General features: G+C 43.1%; 2 protein-coding genes across 6 annotated transcripts; one reads left to right on the forward strand and one right to left on the reverse strand.

Moving 5' to 3' along the window:
- The first annotated feature begins 458 nt into the window (after nt 1-458).
- LOC127772988 (monothiol glutaredoxin-S4, mitochondrial) lies at nt 459-4,899 on the forward strand. 4 transcript variants are annotated; one of them, XR_008017508.1, is made up of 9 exons: nt 459-609; nt 727-802; nt 1,702-1,878; nt 2,012-2,111; nt 2,199-2,265; nt 2,774-2,852; nt 2,956-3,031; nt 3,156-3,196; nt 4,124-4,899. XR_008017508.1 is itself a non-coding variant. In XM_052299062.1 (8 exons), the coding sequence occupies exons 2-7, from the start codon at nt 734-736 to the stop codon at nt 3,019-3,021; spliced, it is 558 nt and encodes a 185-aa protein (XP_052155022.1). In that variant the 5' UTR covers nt 459-609; nt 727-733; the 3' UTR covers nt 3,022-3,049; nt 3,156-3,376. The 4 variants fall into 4 exon arrangements, 2 of the variants coding, with proteins under 2 accessions (XP_052155022.1, XP_052155130.1); XR_008017491.1 differs by having other exon boundaries at nt 2,956-3,049; nt 4,124-4,898; XM_052299062.1 differs by lacking the exon at nt 4,124-4,899 and having other exon boundaries at nt 2,956-3,049; nt 3,156-3,376.
- Nucleotides 4,900-6,374: 1,475 nt separating this feature from the next.
- On the reverse strand, nt 6,375-8,140 carry LOC127768196 (F-box only protein 7-like). 2 transcript variants are annotated; one of them, XM_052293742.1, is made up of 2 exons: nt 7,995-8,140; nt 6,375-7,760 (listed from the first exon to the last, which is right to left on the reverse strand). In XM_052293742.1, exon 2 carries the CDS (start codon nt 7,751-7,753, stop codon nt 6,521-6,523), a length of 1,233 nt encoding a protein of 410 aa, XP_052149702.1. In that variant the 5' UTR covers nt 7,754-7,760; nt 7,995-8,140; the 3' UTR covers nt 6,375-6,520. The 2 variants fall into 2 exon arrangements, with proteins under 2 accessions (XP_052149702.1, XP_052149695.1); XM_052293735.1 differs by having other exon boundaries at nt 6,375-7,906.
- Between the last annotated feature and the right edge of the window lie 7,824 nt (nt 8,141-15,964).

Raw genomic sequence — 15,964 nt, forward strand, 5'->3', positions numbered from 1 at the left:
TAATTTGGCAACACTAAAGAGTGTGTTTGGAAGCAGAGGAAGAGAGAAGACATGCAGGACAAGGTGAACCGGATGATTAATTGAGTATTCATTATTTTAGACTTGATAAATAGATTATTATAATTTTTTAAAACAACCTTTTTATCTATTAATTTTTAAAAAGACTCACCATTTAATCGTTGGAGAATTATACACACGGAAGACGAAGAATTTTTTTTTTCGGTCAGCACATAATACATATTCTGTACCTGCGAGGCAAACCACGAATAGCTCGGTACTTGCACGCAGTCTCGGCTGGTCTTCCTGCCCAAACCAAATCTGAGTAGTTTTACCAGGCCTTGAAACGGGCTCAATGTGGGCTACAAATGGGCCCCAGTCCCTAGGAATGCACTTGGGCGTCAAGTTGGCTTTGAGAAGGCCCAACGTAAGGCCTAGCCCAGTGGGTAAAACATCATCTGGAGTTTTCTGGAAAAAAAAAAAAAAAGGAAAACCACATCAAGAACTCTGCTCCAAGGTCGGCGGCGGCGCTCTCCCTAGCTAACCGCTCCTTCTCCTCTGTCGCCGGCGGCGCCTCCGACCACCGCAGGGCTCCATCCCGCCGCCTCCCAGGTACTTGCTGCGGCCTTCAGGCCGTAGGCGCGGGTTAGCAGTTGCTGCGACCTTCTGTTTGGTAGATCACTGGGGGCTCTTGGCGTTTGATTAATGATTTCTTCGCCGTCGCTGCAGGGTAGTCATGGCGAGATTGATGTCGTCCGCCCTCATCAGGGGTCTCGTGAGATCGAGCTGCGCGCCGACCGTAGCTGTAAGGCTCTCTTGCCGTCCCTCTCCTTGATAGTTTTGTTCATTTTATCCGCCTTCGCTTGTCATCGAAGTGAAGTTTTGTTCATTTTATCCGCCTTTGCTTGTCATCAAAGTGATTCTGTTACGAAATATTCGATAGATTTTGTGCCCACCATTTTTTTTTCCTTTATGAGAACCCTCTATCTAGGCCTAGGGTTTGAAATATGGATTACTGTGACCTGACCTTTTGTGCGTCATTAGCTTTATTTAGTAACTGTATTCTGTATATGTGGATGGCTTCTACTCCCTCCGTTTCACAATGTAAGTCATTCTAGCATTTCTCACATTCATATTGATGTTAATGAATCTAGACATATATGTGTGTCTAGATTCATTAACATCTATATGAATGTGGACAATGCTAGAATGACTTATATTGTGAAACGGAGGAAGTATCTAATAAACACAATACTTGCAAAACTACTAACTTCTGTTTAGTTTCCACATAGTACCTGTGCTATTCTTCCCACGGTTTCTCCTTTTAATGTTTAAATTTGGTGCAATGCTTATGATGCTTCTGCATATGTTGCTCTCTTGTGAATTAATGCTTAAATTTGGTGCAGCGCTTATGGCGCTCTTGCCTATGTTGTTAACCTTCTATCCTTGGGTTATGCAAGTATCAGGTTTTCTTACACTTCCAATGTATTAGAGAAGTGACCAATCTTGCACTGCTAAAGTTTTGTAAGCAAATTGTATAGCTTTACCTGTTATGCAATTATCTGATACGGGGTCATAATTTTTCCCATACAAGCGTTTATTGTTAGCCATGTTCTATCAGTCTTATATTATGCTCAGGTAATATATCCCTGTTGATCTCATGTTTCTGCGGCATACTTGTTTTCCATGATAACCGGGAGATAGGCTGTGGCCCAACCAACTATCCATCAGTTTAGGAACTACTCATCAGGACTTGGTGGCGATTCTACTGCAACTGGGGACTCAAGTTCAACACGAGTTGCTGCTGATCCTGATACACATCAAGATTTCCAGCCTACAACCAAAAGTTCCAACATGTCTTTTGATGACATTGTTTCTCAGGTATTAACATTTCTAAATGAGCTTTTTGGACATTTAAATTGAAGAACTTATTTTGTGGCAAAGCTAGGCATGTCTTAAAGTTTCATGATGTATTTCTGCCATTTGTTAATGCTGCCTCATAATTGTTGGGCAGGATATCAAGGAGAACCCAGTCCTGATCTACATGAAGGGTTATCCTGATGCTCCTAGGTGTGGGTTCAGTGCGTTGGCAGTTAGAGTCCTCAAGCAATATGGTAAATTATCACTGAGTTCTGATTTGTTTGAAATATGGTTGATAATACACTCCAAAGATTCTTAAACTATATCATAATCTATTGCAGATGTCCCTATCAGTGCTAGGGATATTTTGGGAGACCTCAAGCTCAAAGAGAGTGTCAAAGCCCACACGTAAGTGGCTCCTGGTCATTCCTTCATAATCTTGTGTTATGTAGATAGAGTACTTGTTTTTCAACAGGGGAACGAACTAGACTGGTAGGTTAAATTATTCATGGTATGAATATTGTATGATATTATATCATAAAGGTTTAAGGCAATTGTTTTGACCTTTTAACTTTAGGTTATGAAAGCAACTTGAAGAAATGGTTACAATTAAAAATAATCTTAAGCTAATGACAGCCCAAGCAAGATGAGTTTAGATTGGCATAGTTTGTCCTTTGATGCTTTACATCATTCTCTTCGACAACATATTATTAGAGGCACCAGCCTGTGTTCTATATACAATATAATGGAGCTCCACTTGTCATGTTTACTGTTAGAAGGTTTCGTTTTTTATTGACTTTAAGTATTGTGTATCATACAACACATGGGTTGTCATGTGCCCTTCAGCTGGTTCTCAGAAACAGGCAACTGTTTATTCTTCGATAAATTCACTACTTATTCTACTTTGCTTGTGCAGCAACTGGCCTACATTTCCACAAATATTTATCAAAGGAGAGTTTGTTGGGGGATCTGATATCATATTAGATATGCATCAGGCAAGTGAGCTTATTGTCCCCGGTTTTCATAACCATGTGTATCCATCTACTTTCTTAATTCTTAACTCAGTAATTGATTCCTTATTTGTGTAATTTTCTTCAGAAGGGTCAGCTTAAGGATGTGCTTGGTGATATTGCACAAAAGCGTGAACAAAACGAATCATCATGAAGAAGATATAGTACGCCATTTTTGTCACGTGAGCTTTAAACATTAGTCTGGGAGTGGGATTTCTCCTTTCTGAATTTTCGTTTCCGTTTCATGGGTAGTATTTTTTTAGTGATCACGCATTGTTTTTTGTGCAGAACCAAGTATGGATTTGCCTTCTCCTGTTTGATCTTTTCATGTAAGGATGGTGGAACCCTCTGTTCTAGTAGTATCCAAGTACAACCTCTCTTTCATTATTTTAAATAAATGCCATTCTGCTACGCCGTTTAGTAAATGCCACTGTTTCTTTTTGGGCTAAGCTGTGATTATACAAGTGATTAGGGTCTTGTATACAGCACTGTTCTGTTCTACCACTTGATCTGACCTGTGTTACTAACCGACCAGCTTACAGCACAAGTGCGTAAAGGTTTTGTTGTGTTCTCTGAAGTTTGAACTGATTCCCGTGCGGCAGCGTAAGCTGCATCTATTGTAGGTCGTCCTGATACTCGGTACTAATACTATCCTATAGTAGCATGCCTAGCCAGCTAGCCTTGTGAATGCTATTGTCAAAACTGTCTTACAATGCTATTGTCAAAACTCAGAACCTTCTCCTAGCATAGGGCAAGATACAAGTATAAACCCCAGGCTACCTTAAGCTGAATGTTAGAACATTGCCAATTGATATGCTTATTCCATTACAACTTTACAAGCACATAAATGTAACAGAAACTTAGTAAGCTGAGTGAAGGTCACAGAACAGTTTGTGCACCTTTTCCATAACAAAGCAAAAGAGGCATGGATTAAACCTTTGTGCAGCCTCCTGTGAGCTTTCAAAATTTTTTCTTCAAGGACCTGGGATGACCAACAAGTATATCGTTCACATAGCAGAAATTTCCGTGATGCCTAAACACATCAATATACTAGAACAAACCTGGCACAAGAAAGCCAGCCACTAAGGCTAACAGAAACAGCAAGTTTATCGTTTCCTGAATGCTAAACGGTGTGTTTTGTGGAAAAAAATTACATAGAAGTTTCTTTAAAAAATCAAATAAATCATGTTTTCAAGTTTATAATAGTTCATATTTAATTAATCGTGTACTAATTACTGTTCGCATTTCATGTGCAGCTGAAAACCACACTTAAAGTTTGACTGCAATGGTTAATGTGACAGGACAAAACGTTATCGAGATAAAAGCGATATGTCATTTTCAGTTTTTCACAGAAAAGAAATGCAATATGGCTTGTTGCATTACAGCGGATTCTGTGTCTATTGGATTATCAATCTATGAAGCCAAATTAGTTTGTTTCTGGGCAATAATGTGTGAGCTCCACAGTACATCACTTATGAAACAAAGCTTTACATAACAAATTAGTGTTTGTTTTTTTTTAGCTTTGATCTCCCCAGTGGCTGGGATAGTTATTTTATTCCGTCGTGTAGCTTCTTTTAAATGCGATATGCCATATTCACAAAGGAATCATATGCCATCTCATGTGTCTTGTGTCGCAGTTGCTTGATAAAATGGGTTAAAAATTAAAGATCGTGTTATGCCGCAACAAGCAAACAAATGGAGAAAAACTCGGGAACCTACTGTCAGCAGGCTCACTTGATAACAAGCTTGCAATATGTGCAGCTGAGGCATCCAGCCCCTCAGCATTCATCAGGATTCAGGAGCATCTTCTGAAAGATCAGTAACATCAAACCCTACAAATACAGATGTCAAAGTTATGGATGAAATAACATTGCATGCATACCAGACGAGAGATTTGATTTTTTTTTAAAAAAAATATTTTTTGACACACTGTAAATTAGAGTTCGATTATTTGACATCCAGACATACCATCATAGACCGAGATGGTCTCACGTATCATTGTCATAAGTTTTAATACAATCAAAGTGACAATAAATAAAGTGCCAAATTATCAAATTTTACCATAATATATAGAGCAATCCCCATAGTATTGCGAGAAGTATGACCAATAGTAAAGGAGGGAATTGGTCATAATATGGAACTTTAACATGCGGTTGATGCAAAATACGCCATGAGAGGGGAATGGATTTACTGGATTTAATGGTATATGCACAAAGGAAATAAATGTTTAATAATCACAAGAAGAGCAACTTGGAGTAGGGACTGTAGGATACACATATTTAGGCTGTGTTGGACATCCATTGTTCCTCACTCACCTCTCTTGTTTTTCATGCGCACGCTTCACAAGCTATTAAACGGTGTATTTTTTTTGTTTTTCATGCGCACGCTTCACAAGCTATTAAACGGTGTATTTTTTGTAAAAAAAATTTATAGAAAAGTTGCTTTATGAAAATCATATTAATCTTTTTTAAAAAATAGTTAATATTTAATTAATAATGCGCTAATAAACCGTTTCGTTTTGTGTGCACAAGGGACTCCCAACCTCAACAGCCGAACACAACCTTAATAATCCCAACTTAGAATCTCCCAAATTTTAACTTCTAAGTTGTAACTATGCACTACAGAGAAATATTATCTAGTGCATGGTTTCACAGAGTCTACTCCATGCCAACAGTATTAATCATTTTTGTGCGCGTTAACAAGATCATTACACTACAGCAATCAGATATTCAGATACTCCAAGATAAACAGAGCAGGATATTTATGTACTCGGTACACTACACCAATCAGATATTCAGTTTTGACAGTTACTTCCTGGCAGTTGGAAATGGTGCGTGGGCTTTTTGTTCATGCATCTAGCGAGAGCATCGATCACAACAAGAGGATGACCGGTGGTGGAATTGGCGGCTATGTGACCTTTTGAGCTCTTCCCATCTGTAGCAAGCTCACGTCGAAATGTGCTGCTTAACAAATCACGGACATTGGCACTTGCTACAGCCCTACACACATTCTTTCTCCTCTCTCCTTCCCTAAATGTTTGACGCTGTTGACTTTTTTAAATATGTTTGACCGTTCGTCTTATTCAAAAACTTTTGTGAAATGTGTAAAACTATATGTATACATGAAAGTATATTTAACAATAAATCAAATGATAGGAAAAGAATTAATAATTACTTAAAATTTTTGAATAAGACGAATGGTCAAATATTTTTAAAAAAGTCAACGGTGTCAAACATTTTGGGATGGAGGGAGTATAAAGTTCAAACTACTTCAAACGTCCACTAAGTTTCACAAGTCGACAAGGCCCAGCTAATAGCGAAAATGACAAGCTAAGGTACATCACAGATCACAGCCTGAGCACAAATGCAAAATATCACACACACACAACGAACTATAGAGAACTAGAGAAAATCAGAGACCACCACCCTAAAACGGGAGTTGAATAGTTCCATAATGTGACCACCATGATCAATATCAGATAATATTGGTTACTACTACCTTGCAGCATAACGACCAATACCAAGCTCAGATAAATAGAGATCCCAAAATACAAGTTCAGGCAAGGCAAATACTGATGATGCCACCACACAACAGACAGTGGACTCGGATAACATAAGCCGCACCCAGCTTGCATTTGCATTAACACCTTGGCTTCAGTCCTGGGGGAATAGCCATGCCACCGGACGCATCTCGTCACAGCGCTTCCAGGAGGCCTTTGGCAGAGGGGAGTCGACCTGACCGTCTCTCATATCACACACACAGAAAGAAGTGATCTCCGTGCTGTAATAATACTGCTTGAGGTTCTCCTCCTCGTCATCCAAGAAGAAGATCTGATCGCCTGACATCCCATACTGCGACACTGACATAGCCCTGGAGCACCTTCGCCCAAGAAACAACACCTGCTCATCCCCCAATGTTGTCATCTTGACCCACCTAGACTGCTCAAAGTCGGCCTTGAATACCTCGAACTCGTTTGGTCCAGCCACAATGGGACGTGAAGCTTCTGGATCAGTATCGCTCGCTTGCTTGCTCCAGCACCAAATCTTTCTGCGTATCATCAGCAGTGAACCGTGCGATTCTACCAGATAGAGCTTCTTGTTGGCAAGAATGTCCATGGTGCCAAATTCATGCCAAACTGAATGGAAGGGCTCGCCCTTGATGGCCTGCCCAATTTTAGAAACCTGTGGATCACCGGTGCTTTGGTCCTGACTGATGTTGACGACGAGGAGGTCCTCGTCGTAGTTGGCAATGGCATAGAGCTTGCCCTGGTAGAATGCCATGTCCTGGAAGTTCTTGACCATATCGTATGCGCGAACTGACCATGACAGCCCCCCTAGCTTGCACACTAGAATCTGACCTATGTGTCCATCGCCAACGATTGCAGCGGCAAGGTTTGGCGAGCACAGGATCAGCTTGCTTATGTGCAGATGCTCTGAGTTGTGGATATGCATCCATGTGACAGGGTATGCAGTGCCTTGTTGATCGTACTTAGCAACTGCATTTGGTGGACGGAGGCGGACGCTGGACAGGGCAGGGAGCGTCACGGTGGCGCCGGTGAAGGGATTCACCAAGAAGCAGCCGTCGTCGCGCGGGAAGACGAGCCGGCTGCCGCAGGTGGCCTTGTAGCCAGCGAAGCCGAAGCCGGGGAAGCGGAAGGGCTCGTCGTAGGGGGGGCTGTAGAAGGTGCCGTCCGGGAGCGCGAGCAGCGGCAGCGGCGGCGGCGGGGGGAGGGGCCGCTGCCGCGCGGTGGCGCGCCACTGCGGACACACCGCGGCGAAGCGCGCGCGGTCGGCGTGCGCGGGGAGGAGGCGGAGCACCAGGCCGGCGATGTCCGCCGGTATGTCCGACCACGACCTCGGCCTCCGTGGCGTCGGCTCGTCCGCCATCGACGACCTTGCAAAGAAACACAAGGAAAAGGAAACACGACAACGTTGCATCAGCCGACGCAGCCGAAGAAGGGAAGCACGCCAAGAAAACCGAAACGCGCCACACTCACGCAGGCAGAGGCAAAACGTCGAACAGCTTGCGTGCGCGACCACCTATAGGCGGAGGATAGCATGAGGAAGAGCAAGGAGCAAGGAGAGGGAAGCGGCGGGAGTAAGTAGAGGAGATGGAAGAGGTGGATACCGCAGTAGATCGATGGATTTGCGATCGCGCGGGCGGCCGGAGAGACGAAATCGTTAGACTGCTGCCTGCTGGTGTGGTGAGAGCCGGAGAGGCGGAGACAGTTGACGAGAACGAGAGGAGGCAGAGTGAGCCGCAGCAGTCAAAAACAGTTCAGCTGGTTGGCAGCACTTTTACTAGCAAAACCCTTTTTTTAGTCTATTTTTTTCCCAGTATCTTTCTATTCAATTATTGCGAAGAGTGAATCAGTGAAATACATGGCCGGTCCTTAAACTTGTGGTGTAGTGTTACTTTGGTCCGTGAACTTGAAAATTACATGTTTAGATCCGTGAACTTGGTTTAATGTACCACCCCCGATCCAATCGTCATTTGACCATGTTTGACCGCCACGTAGGCAACACTTTGCGCTCAGCCCCCTTCACATATATCTTCGCACATAACTTGCCCTGAACTCAACCTCATGGATTAGCGGCGGGAGGCAGCGCAATACGTTTTCACTCAACGTAGACGCATTTGCACTCTCCACCCCTATGCACTCAACATATGATGGATGTCTATGCTTATTATATATTAAGCATGATTCGTTCGTTACATTTGTTTAACAATTGCACTAGTTTATTCCCTATTAAAGTTATGATTATTATCTTGATAATTTGGATTAGAATATACCGAATTGTGACCATATTTCCAACAGGGACGAGCTTGGAGAATCCATGAGGATGCCTAGTGTGCAAGACGCATTGCGCTGCCTCCCGCCGCTAATCTGGCCGCACTGTGCAACCTCTATCTGACCTATCTGACCTCAATCGTTGGATTTTTCTTTCCAGCTGGTTTTCTACCTCAGCCTTATAGATCTTAAAGTAATACAGTGCTTCATCCTTTGTTTTCAATAAGTACACAAAGCAAAATCTAGTGCAATCATCTATCAGTATCATGAAATATTTCTTTCCCCCTTTAGTCAACACACTGTTCATTTTGCACAGATCGGAATGAACAAGTTCTAGAGGAGCCAAATTCCTCGCCTCAGATGCACTGTGAGGCTTGCGAGGTTGTTTCGATTGAAAACAGGTATGACACTTGGAACTTTTGACTAAAGCAAATTTTGGAATTAAACTCATGTTGGCTAAGCGCGTCATACAACCAAAATTCACATGACAGAGTCGCGAATGCCACACATTTGACTCGTCATCATTGCTTACATGGTCCAAAGAAAAGCGGAACAAGCCTCCGCTATCATAACATTTTCTAATAAACGTTCCATATTTAGATACAACACATTTATTGGATTCAAACACAAATCTAAAATCATGTCTACACAGTAGAGAGCCGCTAACTAGATTCTTCTTTATTGAAGGGACATGCTGCACGTTCTTCAGCTGCACGGTCTTTCCCGAAGTAAACTTTAGATCGACTGTACCAACACCAAGAACAGCCGCAAGCGACCCATTTTCCATCAACAAGGAGGAACCTCTCCCGACCTGATAAGAAGAAAACAAGGAAATGTCAGCACACACATGAATATTAACACCAGTGTTAACCCACCAATCAGGTGAGTGACAAATAGGAAGAACTGTAGGTAAAAATTTACCATACCCCGATGTTCCTCCGCCCTTGCTAATAATCATGTTTGCAGACTTTCTGTCTTTGCGCTCAGGACAGTCCTTGGCCCAATGCCCAGGCTTGCCACACACAAAGCAGTCACCCTTAGCCTTTCCCTTGCCTTTCTTCTTAAAAGTAGTTGTAGCCTTGGGTTTGACATCAGGCTTGACTTTCTTGTTGTTATGGGATGCTTGAGGGTTTTTCTTCTGTACCAAATTGGCACTAGAACTCCCCTCCACCTTTTTGCCGCGGTTGTCCTTTGCCCTCGCCTTCTCCTCAACACCCAAAGAGCCTATGAGATCAGTGACACTGAACTCTTGCCTCTTGTGTTTTAGAGAAGTAGCAAAGTTGGACCAAGAAGGTGGCAATTTGGCGATGATACCTCCCGCCACGAACTTGTCTGGCAACTCACAGCGGTTGTTCTCAAGTTCCTTTGCCAACATCTGTATCTCATGAGCTTGTTCCACTACAGATCGATCATCGACCATCTTGCAGTCATAGAACTGCTCCATGACATACAGCTCACTGCCAGCATCAGAAACCCCGAACTTCGCCTCAAGTGCATCCCACATTTCCTTCCTGAAGGCATGTGCATGTACACGTCCACTATGTTGTCGATGAGCACACTGATCAATGCTCCACGGAATATGCAATCCGCAGCCTCGAACTTGGCCTCCTCCTCAGGAGAGAGAGGCGGTTTACTCGGTTTGCCCCGTGAAACAAAGAAACATTGCATCGCTGTCAACCATAGTAGTGCACGTGCTTTCCATCTCTTATAGTTTGAACCATCGAAAGCGTGCGGTTTCAGTGATGCGGCAAAGCCAATTACCGAAAAGGACCTATCAGGTTTTTGGATTGTTGGAAATATGGTCACAATTCAGCATATTTTAATCCAAATTATCAAGATAATAATCATGACTTTAACAGGGAATAAACTAGTGCAATTGTTAAACATATGTAACGAACGAATCATGCTTAATATATAATAAGCATAGACATCCATCATACAGCAATGCATTGAAAACATTGCGCTAAACAGAAACACAATAAGAATTAACGCAGTAAACAACAGTATAGAGAGATTATACCCAGTGAATGGCCCTCCACTGGACTGTGAGGCAGAATTGTCTCCGTTGACGAAGCCTCCAGTACCATCCTGTCTAGCCGTACCCTTCCCATCCGCGCGCGTTGGTGTTGTCCGCCGACATGGTGAGGATCGCAACCGTGCAAAATCCAAGAAAAGAGCAATCACGTTGAAGAACGCTCCCAAAAACATGATTGCCCGCCTACCCGTGCTAGCAGCGCAAGAACAGAAGGAGGTAACCAGCGACAGGAAGAGAGGCACAGAGAGGAGACCCGAGAGGACTGATTGGCAATGGGAGAGAGGCAGAGTATTTCCCGAGAGTAGCGTTCGCTCGGGAATTAATCGTGTCGTTAATGCCGAAACAATCTCTGGGAATTAATCGCGCCATTAATGCCGAACCAATCTCCATCCGTTGCGCCGTTGGTGTTGTCCGCCGACATGGTGAGGATCACAGCCATGCAGAATCCAAGAAAAGAGCAGTCGCGTTGAAGAACGCTCCCTAAAAACATGATTGCCCGCCTACCCATGCTAGCAGCGCAGTAACAGAAGGAGGTAACTAGCGACAGGAGGAGAGGCATAGAGAGGAGACCCGAGAGGACTGATTGGCGACGGGAGAGAGGTAGAGTCTCTCCCGAGAGTAACGTTCGCTCGGGAATTAATCGTGTCGTTAATGCCGAATCAATCTTCGGGAATTAATTGCGTCGTTAATGCCAAATCAATCTCCGTCTGTTACAAAACGTGAGAGAGAGAGAGAGAGCAGCAGTAGCAGCCTGCCTCGCCACGGCCACGGGCCGACCGGCCGGCGCGCGCGCGCATGTGGCAGTCCGCCCACTATCTCAACCGGTCAATAGGGACTCTCCTCTAGTTCTCTTTTTAAGTTGAGATCCCTCCACTTAAATTCCCGACTTGGTTTTATTACCTCTAACATTAATTGTGGGCCTATGGAATTTAATTGAATTATATCGGGCCTAGACCATTTATTCCAACAGTCCCCGTCTTGAAGTCGCCGGAAGAAGGTGTTGTTGATCAAGTGCCCGTTGCGAAAGGATAAGGTTATTTTGGAGCGCAGAGCAATGGCAATTGCTAATCCGGACCATTTTCTATACATGCAAGGAGAAGAATGAGAAGGAAGAACGATTTTAAGGATTTTTTTTTGGGGGGAATTCTGGTGTCACTATATAGCTACAAGGAGATATATGCGACGTGTTGTGATGTGGAGGGGGCTGAGAGCAAAAGTGTTGCCTACATAGGTGGCATGCCACGTTGGCGGTCAAACACAGACAAAGGACATTTGGACCAGGTGTAGCATCCTAAAAATTTACAATTTTCTAGTTATGCATCATGTCGGTTCTTATGTTCTTATTAACATCCTAAACCTAGGAAAATATAATTAAAGAGACCTCCTAAAACTAACTTGCATAAAACTTCTTCGTTTATTTAATTCCTTTTATGACTTTTATTAAAAACCTATCTTGAGATATTTCTTGATTCGATTTCAAACTTTCTTTTGCTAAATCTTTCTTTATTTAAATATAGTTTGAAAACCCCTTTTTACTTTTATGAATTATAGTCCAAGAAACCTTCCCATATTCCCCTAGAACATAAACCAAAGCAATTCCATTTTTATTGGAATTAAGTGTCAACCCATCCTTTGATCTTAACCCTATTCATAAACCTCAATTCAAATATCCAAATCCTTACTTTTGACCTAGCCACTTATTTAAATCCTGTGGCTATAATACCCTTCTCGGCGCAAGAATAATATTATGAATAATTGCTCTTGTGCTAAGAAAATAGGTTTCATCTTTTTATCCAAAATCCAAGTTCCCTATTAGCCTCAAATACATCTCCAAAATCCTTGCCAAATAATTTGAGGCTAACATCCTATTTATTTCCCCTCCATATTCTTCCCACATTTCCAAAAATATATCCAAATTTAGGAGTCCTATTATTCCTAGTGCAGAAATACCCCTACTTCTTATTTGAGTACTTCCAAATAAATTCCCTCAAACTCCACTTCTAAAAATATTGCACTCAAATAAAATAGAAGATCTTTATTTTGGAATTCACATATAAACTCCCTCCAAATATAATCCCATCTATCAATTCTACTCAATCTGGGCCGAAGTACCTTCACCTAGGCCCAAGTCAGAAAATTTAATTTCCCTCCCTCTCTCTGTGGGCGCATTTGGCGCCCAGGCTACGGCCGCCGCCGCCCACAGTCCTGCCGCCGTCGCCAGCCAATCACCGAACGAGGCCGGCGCCGTTCTCTTCGCCTCCACTCCACCGACGCCGTGCCTTGCCTTCCTCCTCCAATCTTACGGCAGCCACCACGTATGCGCGCCGCCCTTTTCGTCCAATGGGAGAACGAAGCCGACGCCGTATTCCTCTTCCTCACGCCACTGTCGCCGTGCCTTCCTCGTCTTCCACCGGCGAACCGACCTTCATGAACCGACGTCCACCGCCTATAAATAGCCGGCGAACCCCTCCTCTTTTCGCCATCCGAGCCTTGAGCTCTTCTTCTTCTCTCTCTCCTCCCATGTCCGGCCGTCGCCGCCGACGGTCGATCTCCTCCCTCGTAGCTTCTCTATCCTTTCCCTTGCGCCACTATGATGGCCTCCCTCCGGCGAATCCATTTTACCCCTTTACCCCTTCCCTTCCACCTTGAGTTAAGCCACCACCGCCACCTCCCAAACCGGCCGGGGCTAAGCTCTTGCCGCTGCTGTTCCGGCCATCCTCTCTTCCTCTCTACCAACCACCGACCTCCCCGAGTGCGCGTCGACCGGGAACACAATATGCCGCCGACGTCGCCACACTTTGGCCACTGGAAGCCCGGCGCCCCGCTCACCCTCTCCTCTCTCTTCTCTCGGCTCACTGTGAGGCAGAGGAAGAAGAGAACGAAGGAAGAAGAAAGAGAGAAAGAAAAATAAAAGAAAAGGATATTCCCTGACAGGTGGGGCCCTATACAGTACCCTTTCATATTTTCTAGATTTAATTCAAATCCTATTCTTTAGAAGCCCATATCTCCTAAATCGTAGATCCGATTTCAGTGAAACTTGGACCTAAATTCATCTAAATTCAAAATCTACATTTTGATACCAAATTTGCTATTTTAATATTTTATTTGAATTTACTTAATTTATTCAAATACCATTTGAATAAATATTTGATTTAATCTTATAATTGAATTTACAATTTAAACTTACATTTGCTTTTCAAATATTTTATTTTATTTCCAAAATACCCTTTAGCCACTAAAAAGCTGCCGGTTGGAATTTTACGCCTTCCATGGGGACGTTCATGCGGTCTACCGACCCCGACGTCGGACCGTTGGTTGTAAAGCCCGGCAAAACCAAACCTAAGGTCGAAGTGCTGCTCCTGGTACCCCACGCCTCGATACGTATAGTGGTTGGAGCTTCACTATTCCCTCGACCTCCACAGCACGCCGCACAGTTAGCTCTCGGGCTCTATGTGATCCTAGCCGCTCCACCGCCACTCACGGTTGTTGGAGTAACACTTCCGCCCCCACTAATCTTACACCAACCTCCTATTCCTCTAGCCGATATGTTGTCTGTCGACACTGGCTAGAGAAAACACCAAATCTAGTCGTTACGCTGCCAACTCTAGCAACGACTAGCAAACAACCAAACCCTAGCCGATACCTTCTTAGTTAAATTCCAGCCGTCAACCAAATTCCATATCCTCTACAATATTACCTATCCACCATATTCTCCGCCACCTACTCTCCACCTACCAGAACCTATATATAAACTATAGAGCCTAACCGATGCGCTATCCTATTCCACAATTGGCTCTCAGATATAACTAAACCCTAGCTATTATATTACCTAAACCTACCGCCATCAAATACTAGCTAGCCACATACCCGCTTAACCAAGACAACTATCCAAACTAGCTACTTCCCATCCTTCCAACCAATCAAAGCCTTCACATAAAATATAAGCAACCTTAGTTGCCTGATCCCTTCTACACCTTAGCCTCCAACCCTTCAGAACCTCCAAATGAAATAGTAGCCCAATAATCCTAATACCCTATAAAAGAGATAGGCTATACCCTAAACCCTAGCCCTCCTAATCGTTTACCGCTTTCTTGCTATTTTATGGCTTTTATTGAATTTAGTTCTTCCTCTTCTTCAGTAGAGTCTATTATATTTGGATGGCAACATGTGGTATTTCGAGCATCGGATAATCAGGTTGCCTATCTCGGATTTATTTGCGTTGGAGCAAGGCAAGTTATTATTCCTCCCCTTGAGCATAATTATCCTATAATCTATATCTCTATTCTATGCATTAGCCATTCATGATTTTAAATGCATAACCTGAACATATAGCAAACCAGATATGCTAGCTTTTGCTTAGCCATGCCTAGTTAGATTGCATAAAATATAATGAACTTAGATTGGAACAGTACAGTAGAAGTGGTTGATTTCCGGGTGGCTAGTATTGTTCCAACCGACATAAGACTGCCAAGTACATGTGAAGAACATACGAGTACGACCACAATTCTCGTATGGGCATAGACCTAGCTGATTAAGTTATCTAGCAAAGGTGGTACCTCTGTATAGTGGTTCTTCTTAAGTCCTCGCGCAGGAGGCAATTCTATGCCGAGCAGGGCAATTATGATATTTACCGAGGCACAGGTAAATATACTTATATTGATAGTCCAGGGGACTATGTTATGGCCATGTGATTTTGTGAACCCTGATTGCGATGACATGGTGTTATACAATCAGTTCTCTCTAAAGACCTCGGGAACGCCAGAACTCCTCACACTGCTGACAACGTTACGTTCAGAGCGCATGGGGACTAGAGTTCATGGAACAGGTACCACTAATGTTAATAACTGAAAAGCTTTGCCATGACAAGGCTAATGTGTTTGGCACGTCATGGGTTGTGGGTAAAGCGTACATTTACTGCAGTAAAGTATAAATGAATCTATTCGAATAGCCGTGCTCACGGATTTGAGCATTGGGACTCATATGGTATTTGGTTAGAAACTTAATTCCAAACTTTATTAAATACTGTTGTATTAAAATCATTACAGGCTTTCTACTTATATATTCTCTGCTTTCTGCAACTAATCATAGCCCTACTCAAATATTACCATTTCATACATTCATTATTGAATATAATAGCTTGCTGAGTACGTTGTACTCACCCTTGCTTCAACCCCCTTTTCACAGTCAATTTGGAGTTCTTACTGAAGCTGGGAGTTCAATCACATAAATTAGTTCCCTTTTAACCTAGTCTTCAAATCAGATTATTTAGAT

The sequence above is a fragment of the Oryza glaberrima genome, chromosome 1, assembly GCF_000147395.1.
Source record: "Oryza glaberrima chromosome 1, OglaRS2, whole genome shotgun sequence".
Classification (NCBI taxonomy): domain Eukaryota; kingdom Viridiplantae; phylum Streptophyta; class Magnoliopsida; order Poales; family Poaceae; genus Oryza; species Oryza glaberrima.

Bases quoted from the DNA above. Each gene is read 5' to 3' on its own strand.
- LOC127772988 (XM_052299062.1), top strand. From the start codon at position 734: ATGGCGAGATTGATGTCGTCCGCCCTCATCAGGGGTCTCGTGAGATCG. The intron at 803-1,701 runs GTAAGGCTCTCT...ACCGGGAGATAG, and splicing joins GCTGCGCGCCGACCGTAGCT to GCTGTGGCCCAACCAACTAT. The intron at 2,853-2,955 runs GCAAGTGAGCTT...AATTTTCTTCAG, and splicing joins TCATATTAGATATGCATCAG to AAGGGTCAGCTTAAGGATGT.
- LOC127768196 (XM_052293735.1), bottom strand. From the start codon at position 7,804: ATGCAACGTTGTCGTGTTTCCTTTTCCTTGTGTTTCTTTGCAAGGTCG.